The following is a 14,662-nucleotide window of genomic DNA, read 5'->3' as shown; positions in this document are numbered from 1 at the left end:
GCAAGTGTGGTTTATCTGAAAGTAAATTATACGAAAATATACACATGCAGATAATAAATTTCTTTTTCCTATTATTTATTTGCCAACTAGTATTATTTGTATCCAAATTTATCTTTAACATATTGGTTTTCTCTTTATGTTGGATGGTTTTTGTAAAACTTGCATTTAATAGTTCGTTCTTTTTTGGTTATCTGTGCAGGATTTCGAAAAGCTTATATACAAAAATAAAATGTTGCTTTACTGCTTACAATCAGTCTCGTTTTTATGTTTCATCCATTTTAAAGTTTCACGATGATTATTTAAAACTATTTTATACAGAATATTTATGAAAAATTTATAAAAACCCATAGTTTGGTAAAAATAGTTGGGTAAATATAAAATACATCGGGTTAGATGTAAATTGTGTGATATTGGCCAATCTTACAGTGATCGGAATATTAGGATCCTATACAGTAGTAAAAATAGAGTAATTTATAGTTTAAACGTAAACCTGGTATAACTATCATGTATAACTATCATTTGACACCTCAAAATGTAACGTCTTGTATCTCGTTTTGAGCCTGCGCCTGCATCTTGCACGTATGCGTTCGATGTGGCGCTGCGGACCCAAAGTTGTGCTGCTGCTGGTGTTGCTCTGCACAGTCGGCCGGAGCTTTCGGCAGTGGCAAGGATCTTATTGAGATTTGCGAGAGGTGCTGCGATTGGTGTATTTGGAAGCGCCCCTTGTAATATAATGTTGACATTTGTGCCGGGTCAATGTTCACTAGAAATGGCTCCAGATTCCGACTGTGCTCCTTAAAGATGTCCTCCATGTGCAACATGCAATCCTGCACCTGAGCCTGTCCATAAGAACACAAACGTAACACTACGTAACAACGCTGCTCCTTTGGTATACTCACTTGCTCCACGCTGGTCAGATCGGTCATAAGACTCAACAGGAAGTGCAGGTTGTGTCCCGAGCGAAGATGCCACTTTAAGCCGTTCATTGATGCTGCTATGCTCGATGCAGCTATGGTGCTGGCCGAGAACTTGGCGAATTTATGTTCTTCAAAGAGGGAGAAGAATCATTAGAATCATTAAGTTACGGACAATCATATGTCTTACCTTTTGCTGCCAGTGATATAAATGCCTGGGCGTGTCCCCGCACCTTTCCAATGTTTATGTCTGGGAAGTTTTTACTTCCTATCGGCAGGCGCATCATCAGAAGCTCAAGAAAGTCCAAGGGAGTCACAGATGAGAGGTCCCAGCCCAAGCGGCTTAGCACATACAGCTCCCATTTCTTAAGATTGAAATAAAAACGTGTGTTCATGGTAGGTATTGTGTAACAAGAAAAGTACGTACAATTAAATCATCCTTGTAAATACTGTTGTCCGTATAAACAACCAGTAGATCCACCGAAAGAGCACGACAGCTGGGTTCACGGAGCTTCGAAGCCAGTAAAAGGCAAGCTGCGGCCAATATTTGTAGATGGGTCTTGCGTACTGATTTGCTCGAGAGAAATCGATCCATGTAATTTAATGCCAGTAACACGACCTCTTCCTGGCAATTTTCCTCAGCACACACCTGTGAACATAATGTATGCGTTCAATTAATGAACGAAAAAGGGAGTGAAATATTACAATGGGTGTGAGATAGGGACTACTATACGAAATATGAATAAGTAAAATACTGTGAAATCCAAAAACCCGTTCTACAATCAGAGAATCAAGTCATAATTAAAATAAAAACATTAAAAATTCGTTTTGTTTACATTACAAATGGATATTTACTTTACAGCTGCTCGGGAAGTGATTTTTGAAATAAACTTTATAGGACCAAAAAATGAATATTTAATATATCTACTCAGATTAAAAATTGGTCTATCTACTAAGTAATATGTAATATTTTATGTAATCGCCCCTTTTTCTAGAAGATAACAACTATAGAGTATACCACAGGCGACTAACTTAATTTGATTTGGATTCTTTATCTACATTTCGCTTAATTACTCACTTCCATCATCCATTCGGCGACGATTTTGCGCATCGGTGGCGTAATATCCTTCTGGATGCTAAAGTACGTGTCGGTAATCTTGTGGTGCTTCTCCTCGACCTTGAGGAAGTTCTCCAGACACCGATCCGAGTACAATGTAGGGTCCCCGATGGCGGTGTTCACGTTGTCGGTTGCGGGTGGATCGTCTGTTGTGGCCAGGCGTTCGTCGAAGCGTTGGCAATGTGACGTCGGTGGCTCCTGGCTGATGTAACGCGGATAACTTTGGATAGATTGGGTCGCTGTTGGTGGTGGCGGTGGTGGTGGTGGTGGCGGTGGAGGGGGCTCCAATTCTTCTGGATTCTTCGCAGCCGAGTCCACCGACGCGTATAAATACACCAGCTCCTTCATATTGCACACAACGGCGTTGTTCTGGGCATCGGGATGGGGATCGGATTCCACGGCTCCCATGGGCGAACATGATGATATCGATGATGGATCCCGGATGACCGCCGGTGTGGTCATTTGCTGCTGGCGTTTGTTCAAACGATACAATGATGAATCAGATTCATAGACTATGTTTTCCGAGCATAAAAGATCCATTGTTTCGGCCAAAGGTTCGGTGTAAAGCTATGGGGTTCTCTCTCGCGTCACCCTCAAGCCATTTATGTGTGCCGATTGATCAGGAACTTTGGGTAAGTCCGATATGGGAATACTGCGTACAATAAGAAATGATCGCACATAAGTACATACATATGTATATTGTAACCTTTTTTTCACATTTAATTCAAGTATTTGTTCAAGTATGGGCACACTGCTGGTATATATATTTGGTCCTGTTTGAACACAGAAATATGGCATATAACCCTATCAGCTTGATTTATTCGTATGCACACTGCATGTCTTTATTTACATATGTTTTCGACCTGCTCAGAAATAAGTCTTTCATCTCACACTATGTACTTATGTACATGTACATACATGGCTATGTACGATCAGCTCGAGAACAAACGTTTTCACTTGCGCCTATTTTCGGAATTAGCACATTCCGACTAATTATTATTATTTACAAGTTGTACGGTACTCCATAGAGTAATATAACTAAATTATTAAAAAAAGTATAATTGAAGTTGCACACGTTTGCCACTTAACCGGCGTGGACAAAGCATTTATGTGAACCAGATAGTTACCTTGTATTAAAAAAAACTAGTTCGGCTTGCCATGCTCGAAGTTATAGCCTTTGCACACTGCGATCTGTTAAGCATATCGATCTTCATCGATGATTAGTTTTCTTTTGATCGGAAATGATGGGGAAATATAAAAGGGGAACCACCTTATTTATTTTCAAACTGTTTGTTTGTGAAATGTCTTGCATAGAGTGTTATTTTTAGAACAATAAAATATCTTAAAAATGGGTTTGATGCACAATAAAAAGAGGAAATCCTTCTTGTAAAAACAACCTTCTAAGCTCCTATAAAATTGCCAAACTTTTTCTTATTTTAAATAAGCTATGTGAGCTTTTTGTGTTATACGATCAATTTAATTTTGATCGGAGTTTCACATCTTTCAAATATTCCAATCATTCCATCTTTGATTTGCCAAAATCAAAAATACTAAAATATGCTAGGGTGTTGCCACCTATTCATATAAGGATGACACTGCATAGCCGATCTTTCTGCAAGTCATATATTTAACGATCATGGTCAACGACAAAATGGTCAGTGATGCAAAACTAACTGGCATCACTCAACTAAGTTTGAAATGAAAGCTGCGCTTAAAGATCTTTACCGCTTAAAAAGAGCATTAAATAACCGTTATTTTCTTTGGATATCATGAATAGTACTTATAACCATTTTAGATGACAAGCATTGCAAAAAACCTAAAAGATTATTAGTAAAACTTAAAATGATAAATTCAAAAACAATCTTTACCCATAAAAGATATAACTCTGCTGCTTTGTCTAAAAATTAATGAAATATAAATAACAGGGTATGAAGCTTTCGCGATTTACGGAATGTTTGTCTGAGGATAACCAGTTTTAACCTGTGGATCTCTTCCCAGAAATGATTGTATATGTACATATTTACACATCGACATTAAAATGGACATACTTGTCCATTGACCCAGTTTTGATGCTGCAGTTTCGTTCTTCGCAGGAAAAACCGTAGCGCCGAGAATGCTTTCAATAATACAATCCTTAATTGGGTTCGCATTTCGCTAACTTTGTTGTTGCAAATTAATTTATCCCCACTCTCGAAACACAGACAAAAGCTTCTTGCTTCCCAGAAAAGCTTAAGGATTCGGAGAAAACTTTTAACAGCGCACGAGAGTTGAGTGGAACACTCGCGTCCGCCGACTTCGCTTTCCGTCAGAGGGATGCTGTAATCCCCTGAAATTTTATATTCGTTATATTCCCGAAGAAGACAAGAGACGTGCTGTACGAAAATAATTTTTCATTCACGTAAATTACCCACACAAATGTGTGCGGAACAATTAGCTGATTCAATTGTTCTTGCCATTCGCTAAATTGGAATTGAAAAGTGCCAAAGTTTCAGGAGGTTCTTTTTGTTTAATAATACTGTGTTTAATATGCATATGTTTGCATGTGTGGTGCGCATGACACACATACATAAATGCCAACAAAGTCCCAAAAATCGCATTCATTCGCAGGACGTTATAAACACCTTTATACACATCTTGGAAATGCCAAACTCCGTGCCAAGCCCACGCAACTTATAAATGGGATATATATTGAATGAAGTAGTGACATGAGTGGATAAGAAGTGCCGCACGATATTTGATCCATTGAAAGGGTCCCGGACCTACAAAGTAATATCATGTTGCGATTTAACCTTCCGTTTAGTGAGACAACGTAATGCGAAAAATGTTGAGGGCGTACATCACAATGTTTCTAAAAATTTGTAACTAAAAAGTGTATAAATCGCAAAAGTCCCAGTGCCACAATAAGAAAATAATAAACAAAAGAATAACCTAGTGCTTGCAAATGAGATGAATAAAATAAAATCCATTGAGTGACACCTACGCAAAGAACAAGTGTGCTTGAGTGTAAAATATACAACATATACATCAGGTGGGCGGGTTTTGCGCATAGTAACCAACCTCCCCCAAGCCCCAAGCCAAAACTTTTGATTATGCTTCCAATAACCAGACAAAAAATCATTAAGTGAATTTCATTATTTTAAAAGTTACGCCCCGCCCCCTCCAGAAAACAAATTCCAAACTCTAGATCCGCCTCGGTAGCAAAATATGTTATACGCACGCGCTCAATACGAAAACTTCCTTCTCTCTCTCTCTCTCCCTCCCACCCATCTCACCCACTCTTTCTCTTAACAGAATCGAAACAACAGTTAGCGGAGAGCAACATAACAGCAGCAGCAGCAGCAGCAGGAGCAGCATCCGCTTAGCAGAGCAGCAAATGCTTCGGCAGCAAAAGCAGTAAAGCTCGCCGCCGCTACTACGTTACGTGCCTATGAGTGGGCGAGTTTGTGTACATGTCTGGACATGTATTTGACAGCCTTTCCCTTTTGGCCATTGGTATGCTTCGTGTGGCTCTGTAAGTATTATTGCCCTCGGATACGGATACGAATACGAATACGATTCGTCCTGGGAGGGAGGGTATCCCTGTTAACGCCCACGATGCTGGATTGGACCAACAACAGTTTTCCTCAATGAAAACTTGCCCAGGAAAACTGGCCAATTGAGCAAATTCTCAGCTTAGGGGGTTTAATTGAAATATATGCAATCTATAATGTATACAAGGCATCATAGGACCAGCAACGAATTTATTGCATTCTTTTCAATTTAAGATATTGGAGCGTTGAATAATATGAAAGGAGTTGTATTTTTATAAGAAATTGCAATGGTAGGGGTGCAACTGCAAATCGTGTCAGTTGCTGTCTGTTTTGAAGGAGGATGAGGGTTTTATTTGAACTACTTGTAGAACATGATGATGATGATGATGTGAGGAATCTTAATAGGCAGGACCCTTGCCAGCTTTGTAAATGTATTGTCAAAACTAATCAGAAGTAAATGGTCCTTCGACTAGGTCTCGGTCTAGGCGACTTGACGAAACTTGCTGTGAAACGTAACGCGCCCCATTATGGAATACACCCGACAAACGCACTGGGTCGTTGGGATTGGAATAAGCACAAGCAGCTGCACTCGGATGCCAGGATCGGGCATTTAGAGGCGGGCAACGAGTCGCGGGAGGACCAGCTGTCGGAGGAGTTGGGCAAGTTCGGCGAGAAGCTCTTTCCCGTCTCCAACTATCCGCCCTATCAGCAGAATAGCGAGGATAGCCAGGAGGTGCATCACAGTGGCGAGGGTAGATTGCATACAATGGAATCGTCAGTGCCATCCAAGACAAGAGTACCCGGTGGCACCAACGGGATTGATACACCCAAGTTCCGGAACATTGGCGCCCAGCGGGGCCGAACCGAAATAGCCGGCATACGCGAGGCTGATCGAATCAGTTCACGTGGTCGAGATGGTTTTATTGGTGGGCCCAGCAACAAACAGAAGCCCTTTAGAGTCAATCTGGCCGTTCTCGTGCAGGATGATCCCAGTCAACCGGGTGAGACGTACTCCAATTGCCAGAACTCAAATGAATCCGATGAGAACTGCAATCCCGAGGAGGATGCAGTGCCGAATTTGCAAAGGGATTGCGAGAAGACCGGGCTACATGTGATGTGCCCCCGAACCTTTCGATGCATTAGCAAGTATTGGCTCTGCGATGGCGATGATGACTGCGGTGATTACTCGGATGAGACGCACTGCGGCGCCAGGACGAATTGTACAGAGGATCAGTTCGAGTGTCTCAATGGATTCTGCATTCCACGAACGTGGGTCTGCGACGGTGAGAACGATTGCAAGGACTTCTCCGACGAGACCCACTGCAATCGCACCACCTGCACGGATGAGCACTTCACCTGCAACGATGGCTACTGCATCTCCCTGGCCTTCCGCTGCGATGGTGAGCACGATTGCAATGACAACTCGGATGAGCTCAAGTGCGCGGCGGTCATAAACAGCTGTCCGGAGGGCGAGTTCAAGTGCCGCGGCGGATTGGGTGGTGCTGGTGGGCCCAGTGGCCAGTGTATACTCAATCGCTTCCGTTGCGATGGCGACAACGACTGCGGCGACTGGAGTGACGAGGAGAATTGCCCCCAGAAACCATCACTATGTACCTCGAACGAATACAAGTGTGCCGATGGCACCTGCATCCCGAAGCGCTGGAAGTGTGACAAGGAGCAGGATTGCGACGGCGGAGAAGACGAGAACGATTGCGGGAGTGTGGGCTCGGAGCATCCATTGACCTGCGGATCCGATGAGTTCACCTGCAACAATGGTCGCTGTATTCTGGTATGACTTGTGGAGTCGCCCCGTCTTCTGTTCCTCATTGAGTTTCTTGTTGTCCATACAGAAAACTTGGCTCTGCGACGGCTATCCAGATTGCGCTGCTGGAGAGGATGAGGTTGAGTGCCACCTACAATGCGACCTGGGACAATTTTTATGCCCAACCAAACAAAACCTAACAAATCTTAAGTGAGTTACATTGGTCATAATATGCTCTTAAAGCAGACAATACAATTCCCCATTCCCGATTGTGTTTTCCAGGATATGTGTTCATCAGAAGCACATTTGCGACGGCCACAACGAATGCCCCGCCGGCGAGGATGAGGCCGACTGTCCCAAGGAGCGCAAGTGCTCGGAACCGAGTCCTTGCGAGCAACTCTGCATTGAAACCACTGCAGGATTGAACGAGTGTGCCTGTCGACTTGGTTATGTCATGGACAAAAACAAAGTCAAGTAAGTGCTCGATTGTTTACAGGGTATTACGAACGATATTAATGTGATGGCACGATTGATCAGCTGCACGGATATAGATGAATGCCAGTACCTGACCAGTCCGGTTTGCTCACAAAAATGCCACAACACTATGGGTTCCTTTAAGTGCTCCTGCGAAACGGGCTACATACTTCGTCCAGATCTGAGATCCTGCAAAGCACTGGGTGGTGCGATGACCCTGCTGGTGGCCAACCGCTGGGACATACGACGGGTGACATTGAGTAATAACCGGTACACGGCGATTGTGAAGGGACTCCACAATGCGATCGCACTGGACTTCCACCATCGCAAGGGCCTGATGTTCTGGTCCGACGTGTCCACCGATGTCATCAAGATGGTGTATATGAATGGGACGCGAGTTCGAGACGTCATCAAATGGGGTCTGGAGTCGCCGGGTGGCATAGCAGTCGACTGGATACACGACCTGCTATTCTGGACGGATTCGGGCACGAGGCGTGTGGAGGTCTCCAATTTCCAGGGTAACCTGCGCACCGTCATCGCCTCCTATGATCTGGACAAGCCCCGGGCTATTGTTGTGCATCCGGGAGAGGCGTTGGCCTTCTGGAGTGACTGGGGACCGAATCCGAAGATAGAGCGCGCCTACATGGATGGAACACAGCGAAAAGTAATCATATCAAAGGGTGTGACCTGGCCAAATGGTTTGGCAATTGACTTCCCCAACAGCAAGCTCTACTGGGCAGATGCCAAACAGCATGCCATCGAATGCTCCAACTTGGATGGCAGTGATCGGAACAAGATCCTCAGCACCCACTTGCCACATCCGTTTGCCCTCACTCTCTTCGAGGACACCATGTACTGGACGGACTGGAATACAAAGACTGTGTCGGCGGCGGACAAGATAACAGGCAAGGAGTTCAGAGCGGTCCATGAGAATTTCCATTTCCCAATGGACATCCATGCCTATCATCCGGCTCGACAGCCGGAGTACGCTGATCGCTGTCAAAAGGATCGGCGGGGTTTGCGTGGCGGGTGTTCCCATCTCTGTTTGCCCAACCAGACATCGCGACGATGCGGATGTCCCATTGGGCTTTCGCTGAAGGAGGATGGCAAGACCTGTAAGAGTACGGCCGATAAACTGGTGCTGGTGGCGCGACGCAAGGACATACGCTTGAGGCATCTGAGGGACAATCAAGCGGATCCCAACGATGTTGACATGATTGTTCCCCTGGATAACCTGAAGCATGCTGTCGCACTGGATTGGTGCAGCGACACGGACTTCATCTATTGGACAGACGTGGAGCGCAGCACCATCAATAAGGCGCATCTCAATGGAAGCTACCAGCAGCGAGTGGTGCACTCGAATCTGGTTTCGCCAGTGGGTCTGGCACTCGACTGGATAACCGATAAACTGTATTGGACAGATCCGTCGACGAATCGCATTGAGGTCGCCACCACGAATGGAAAGATGCGCACCTTGCTCATATGGGAGAAGCTATACAAGCCACGGGATATCGTTGTAAACCCGATTGGTTAGTTAAACACGTTTCACTTATCTATGTCATGTATTGGTGTGTACAGCTGTAAGAAGGTACATCGATCCTTATGTCGGTGTACTCATTAAGATACTTGCTAAAGTCCTGCATGAACCGGAGGTCCTTTTTGGTACTCCATTATACTTGTAACAGTCGATTCGTCATTTGCACGGTGACACTCAGTCTAGAGAGTTAAAACACTCGAGTTCTATGCTCAGGTAGGCTCTGGTTTTGGCTTTCGAACGCATGTCCCAATTTACTTATTAAAATGCCAACAATATCAATATGCATCCATCACCATTTTGTGCAAGCGTTTTAAAAAGTAACTGGGCTCTTACACATGTAATCTATTGTAATTTTCTATACTCAATGCGTATATCTATTGTGCTAATTGGTATTACCTCCCATTTTCAGAGGGCTTCATGTTTTGGTCGGATTGGGGTGATGATCCTATGATTGAACGTGCCAATATGGATGGACATGAGCGCGTCACCATCACATCGAAGAAATTGATTTATCCCAATGGCCTGGCGATTGATTACGAGAAAAGCAAGATCTACTTCGTTGATGGTGGCACAAAGACGTTGGAGAACATGAATTTTGATGGCAGCGGACGCCAAGTTATTCTAAGTAAGTGTTCACTAATGAATCAGTTGATTCACCCAAGATAAACTCTTCAATGTATCTACAACTTGCAACCTAATATACTTCGCCTCATGCACAGATGGACTTGGCCATCCCTTCGGCTTGGATGTGAACGAGGGCCGTGTGTTTTGGACCGATTGGGATACCAAGTCGGTGATGAGCGCCAATAAGCTGACAGGCAAGGACACCAATGTCATCATCGCCAATAGCACGGACCTGATGGACATCCGGGTGTTCCATCGCACTCGCAGGCGCATCTTCAACGCGTGCGACAAGCTGAATGGAGGTTGCTCGCACCTGTGCCTCCTGAATCCCACCAGTTACACCTGTGCCTGCACCGTGGGAGTTCAGCTGAAGGAGGATAGGCACACATGCTCCGAAGGACCCACGCAGTACATACTGTTCGCTCACAGAATCGATATAAGGCAAATATCATTGGATTTCGATCACCTGATCGATGTGGTGCTTCCCCTGCCGCCGATCTCGAATGCGGTGGCTCTGGATGTCGACCGGAAGACGGGCTACATCTATTGGTCGGACACCATTGAGAACGTGATCATGAGCTCGAGTCCAGATGGCCTGCACGTCCAGAAGATCGTTGGCGATAGCCTGGAGAATCCCGATGGTCTGGTCGTCGATTCGATTGGCCGTACTATTTATTGGGCCGATGCCGGTCGCCACACCATCGAAGTGGCCAGTCTGGATGGTAGCAATCGGCATGTGATTGCCTACAAGGATCTGGAGTCGCCGCGTGGCTTGGCGTTGGATTACGAGGCTGGCCTCTTGTTCTGGACCGACTGGGGACACTATCGCAAGATTGAGAGATCCCATTTGGATGGCAACGAGAGGTCACGCATTGTGACCGCCAATCTTGGATGGCCCAATGGTCTGTCCCTCGATTTGAAGAGCAAGCGAATCTACTGGGTCGATGCCCGCCTGAAGACCATTGACTCTTGCGATTATACCGGAAATCAGCGCAAGTTGATCATGTCATCGCTGCACCATCCGTACGCTCTAGCTCTGTCGGATGATAATATTTACTGGACGGACTGGAAGTCGAAGGCGTTGCACATGACGGAGAGACGCAACATCAGTGCAAAGCGGGATATTATCACCAACATCGATGGGCTGATGGACATCAAGATCATCTATCAGAACCAGAATCAATCAACGATGAAAAATGTCTGTGGCAACAACAATGGCAACTGTTCCCATCTATGTCTACGCAATCCATCTGGATATTCATGTCAATGCCCCATTGGATTGCGATTGCGCCAGAATAGCACAACCCAGTGTCAAAATCTACCAGAGGTATGGCCTAACTTCTATCCTATTTATTAGCAAACCGAACTAAAGTCAATATTCTTTCAGGACTATCTTCTTATCGCTTTGCGTTCGGGAATTGGCATGATTTCGTTGAATTCCGGAGATTTTATGGACGTCGTTTTGCCCATAAACGGAGTGCATGGAGCAGTCGTACTCGATTACCATTACCGAAAGAACCTACTCTTCTTTGCGGACGTTAATTTGGATGTCATTCGTAGAGTTAACCTGTTGAACTTAACCGAGAGCAAGGTGATTGTCGGTACGGATGTGCTCACACCCAACGGAATAGCCGTCGACTGGATTGCGGATAATCTGTATTGGTCCGATACTGATCGCAAACTAATCGAAGTATCTCGACTTGATGGGAGCTGTCGCAAGAGGATCGTCGAGGATAACTTGGGTGACCCACGCTCACTAATTGTGCATCCAAAGAAAGCGTAAGAACATCTCTACCCGTATTATGTAGTTACTATTTGCAATTAATATACTACGATGCCTTTTTAGTTACCTGTTTTGGTCGGATTGGAGCTCGCCTGCGAAAATCGAACGCAGCTACTTGGATGGCTCAAATCGCACGGTGATTATAACATCCGGAATCGGCTTCCCAACAGGGCTCACCATTGATTTCACGTTAGTTACTCTATGCGGTATCTAAATTTGTACAATCCATTATAATTATATTATTATTTTTTTGCAGCAATCGCCGATTGCTTTGGGCCGACGCCTTGGAGGACAACATCGGTCAGGTTGATTTCAATGGCAAACGTCGTCAGACCATTGTTCCTTATGCACCGCATCCTTTTGGTCTGACTTTGGTAAGGATGGCTACTTGTATTGCCCTTCAAAATGCACTAATAGGGAACTTTAATTTAGTTTGAAAACAGTATATTCTGGACGGACTGGTACAACAAGTCGGTGTATCGGTCGCAGAAGCTGCCGCGTAGTGGATATGGCAATCCGTTTGAGGTGCGCGATGCCCTAAGTGGCGCACTGGATATACGCGCTGTATCGCTGAACCGTCAGCCCAAAAGTGTGAATCACTGCGCCCAGGATAATGGAGGCTGTACGCATCTCTGTCTCAATCGCAATGTGGACTACGTGTGTGCCTGTCCGGATGTGATGGATCCCAAAGATGTGGCATGCTCCATCAAGCCGAAAGTGTTGGTGCACGCCAATTTGGAGAACGATCAATTGCTGGAATATTCCGACGAATCCACCGATGATTCCACACCGCCTGAGCTACTGGGCGAGTCCAATAACAATGGTGATGATGGCCATACAAAGAAGAGCGATCAGGAAAGGGAGTTCTTTGTGCTCGTGGCGCTGGGCGTGGTCATTGTTATGGTGGTCATCATAATACTTGTTATTTTCAGTAAGCAAAACTATTTCTATGACCTTCACAATGATATAAATTTCATTTCGAACCTAATCTTTATGCCATACCTATTATCCTATACTTACAGTGCTTGCTTTCAACACGAGCAAGAAGAAAAACAAACGCAATTCCCGCGGCTCCAGTAGATCTGTACTAACCTTCTCAAATCCAAACTACAACGTTGATGGCACGCCGATGGAACCAAAGACGAATATATGGAAGCGTTTTAAGTACGATAAAACCCATGTAAGTCAGTTACACGATTGAAGCGAAAGTGCTCGACTATATTCGCAATCCTTTTTAGCAGGAACGAGCCGGGGTCTACGAAGAGCGGAGTCTCACCACGGAGACGGCTTCCTCGAGCCTCTTTGTCCCGACTCCATCTCCGATGGCGTCGCCCTCAACAAAAACAATCCAACTGACAACGCTCTCGACTATCACATAGCTGGCATAAATAGTAAATAGTAGTAAATGGCCCACAAAGGGGATTCTCTGAAACCATTTACCGATTCATGCCATTATCGTGATTGATTTGATTGTAAATGTGAAAAAGAAAACTGTTTTTAATTTGCTCTTGAAACCCCAGTAGAAAATTCTGTAATTTTTTTGTGTTTTTTTTTTGTGAAAGTGCAAACGTGTCCTGTTAAAGCTCAAAACAAGGGGGTTTTAAGATAATACAAAATGAATATATTATATATGTAATATGATATATTATTCAATTATGTAATCAGTAAATTATTTTCCTATTTTGTAATAATAAGTAATAACTATTAAGTAATTCGGGTGCTTCAACTTTGAAACAAAAGAATATCCTACTGTTGGGCGCGTTTTTTGTTTGCTGATCACGAAATCGATATTGAAAATTGAAATAACCATAACATGGTTTACGTTTATGTCTGATTGCCAATGATAAAATCATTGTCAAGTCCAATCATAAACAACATAGTGTAAGCGGAAGTTCTTCAGTGATTTCCGTTTCCGCGTCGCGATAAAGTGCAAATGTCGAAAAACTTCTAGTTCTCTTATTTTATACATGTATGTGCTAGACTGTTGATTTAAGTCTGTATGCAAAATTGTAATGTATGCAAACGTAATTAAACGAAGAGGTGTTAACAACAATTTCCAGAGCCCACGGAATACAAACATCGTTTGGTTCCCATGGTTCACATAAATGTTATTAAACGGGTTTTGGTTTTAAGACATGTTTTTTCAAAATACGAAAATCGCGAACTTAATTCCATTCAGGGATTCGGCAAAATATCTGGTAACTTAAGTTTTCTATCCGTGTTTGTAAATATATTTTTTGCTTGCAGATGTATAAACTATTAAATACACAAATAAGCATTCTTTTATTTGCTCAACCATTTCGGGGCAACATGATTTACGTCATATCTTTTTCACTAATTTATGAATTTCCTATGTTCTTGGCATTTTTACGCTGAATCGAGAGGGTATCATAATTTTGGCCAGAATAGATTGTAATTTTTGTAAAGGTACTAAAAGAGTTAAAGGTTTCGTGTTTTTAGCGAGAATGCAAAATGTAAGGAAATGTTTACCATCGGGGATGATCATTCTGGATATATGTGGTAATATCTACATTAAATGTTGTTACGAATTTACTTAGTGTATCTAATGTGTGTTTTATTTTTTGTGTTGTTCGACTTTCATTTTGAAATTTAACGACATAAAAGTGCAATTCCCTAATTTGATTGATTGCACATCGGTACGTAAGTATTTCTAAGTATCCCATTGCCTCTAGCACCGCTCACGGATTAAAAAGAGAGCGGAGATATACAAGTTGGACATAAGGATAATGTGTCTCAAAAGCTTAATCTGGATGAGCTTTACAAAAGCCTAGCTGGGCTTTTCCACCTCGTGCCATGGTTTCTACAAAACTTGCTTTCACGTTAAACTTTTGACCAGAAATAATTCTAATATTAAATCCTTATACATTAAAAACATCTTTAAAAACCGCTAATGGAAACCG

The 14,662-nt window shown here is 43.6% G+C and overlaps 2 protein-coding genes across 3 annotated transcripts; one reads left to right on the top strand and one right to left on the bottom strand.

Annotated features, from left to right (window-relative positions):
- Window positions 1-110: 110 nt before the first annotated feature.
- LOC122623672 (G1/S-specific cyclin-D2) lies at window positions 111-3,158 on the bottom strand. The gene is made up of 6 exons (XM_043802953.1): window positions 2,950-3,158; window positions 1,993-2,683; window positions 1,342-1,563; window positions 1,105-1,279; window positions 900-1,045; window positions 111-839 (listed from the first exon to the last, which is right to left on the bottom strand). Exons 2-6 carry the CDS (start codon window positions 2,569-2,571, stop codon window positions 528-530), a joined length of 1,434 nt encoding a protein of 477 aa, XP_043658888.1. The 5' UTR covers window positions 2,572-2,683; window positions 2,950-3,158; the 3' UTR covers window positions 111-527.
- Window positions 3,159-5,350: 2,192 nt separating this feature from the next.
- On the top strand, window positions 5,351-14,231 carry LOC122623103 (low-density lipoprotein receptor-related protein 4). 2 transcript variants are annotated; one of them, XM_043802042.1, is made up of 13 exons: window positions 5,351-5,542; window positions 6,035-7,350; window positions 7,412-7,533; window positions 7,606-7,797; window positions 7,861-9,326; window positions 9,744-9,959; window positions 10,054-11,285; window positions 11,346-11,737; window positions 11,805-11,930; window positions 11,998-12,115; window positions 12,174-12,672; window positions 12,764-12,921; window positions 12,983-14,231. In XM_043802042.1, exons 1-13 carry the CDS (start codon window positions 5,491-5,493, stop codon window positions 13,118-13,120), a joined length of 6,027 nt encoding a protein of 2,008 aa, XP_043657977.1. In that variant the 5' UTR covers window positions 5,351-5,490; the 3' UTR covers window positions 13,121-14,231. The 2 variants fall into 2 exon arrangements, with proteins under 2 accessions (XP_043657977.1, XP_043657976.1); XM_043802041.1 differs by having other exon boundaries at window positions 12,980-14,231.
- Window positions 14,232-14,662: the final 431 nt, after the last annotated feature.

The sequence above is a fragment of the Drosophila teissieri genome, chromosome X (assembly GCF_016746235.2).
Source record: "Drosophila teissieri strain GT53w chromosome X, Prin_Dtei_1.1, whole genome shotgun sequence".
Taxonomy (NCBI): Eukaryota; Metazoa; Arthropoda; class Insecta; order Diptera; family Drosophilidae; genus Drosophila; species Drosophila teissieri.
This window is presented reverse-complemented; position numbering and strand designations above follow the sequence as displayed.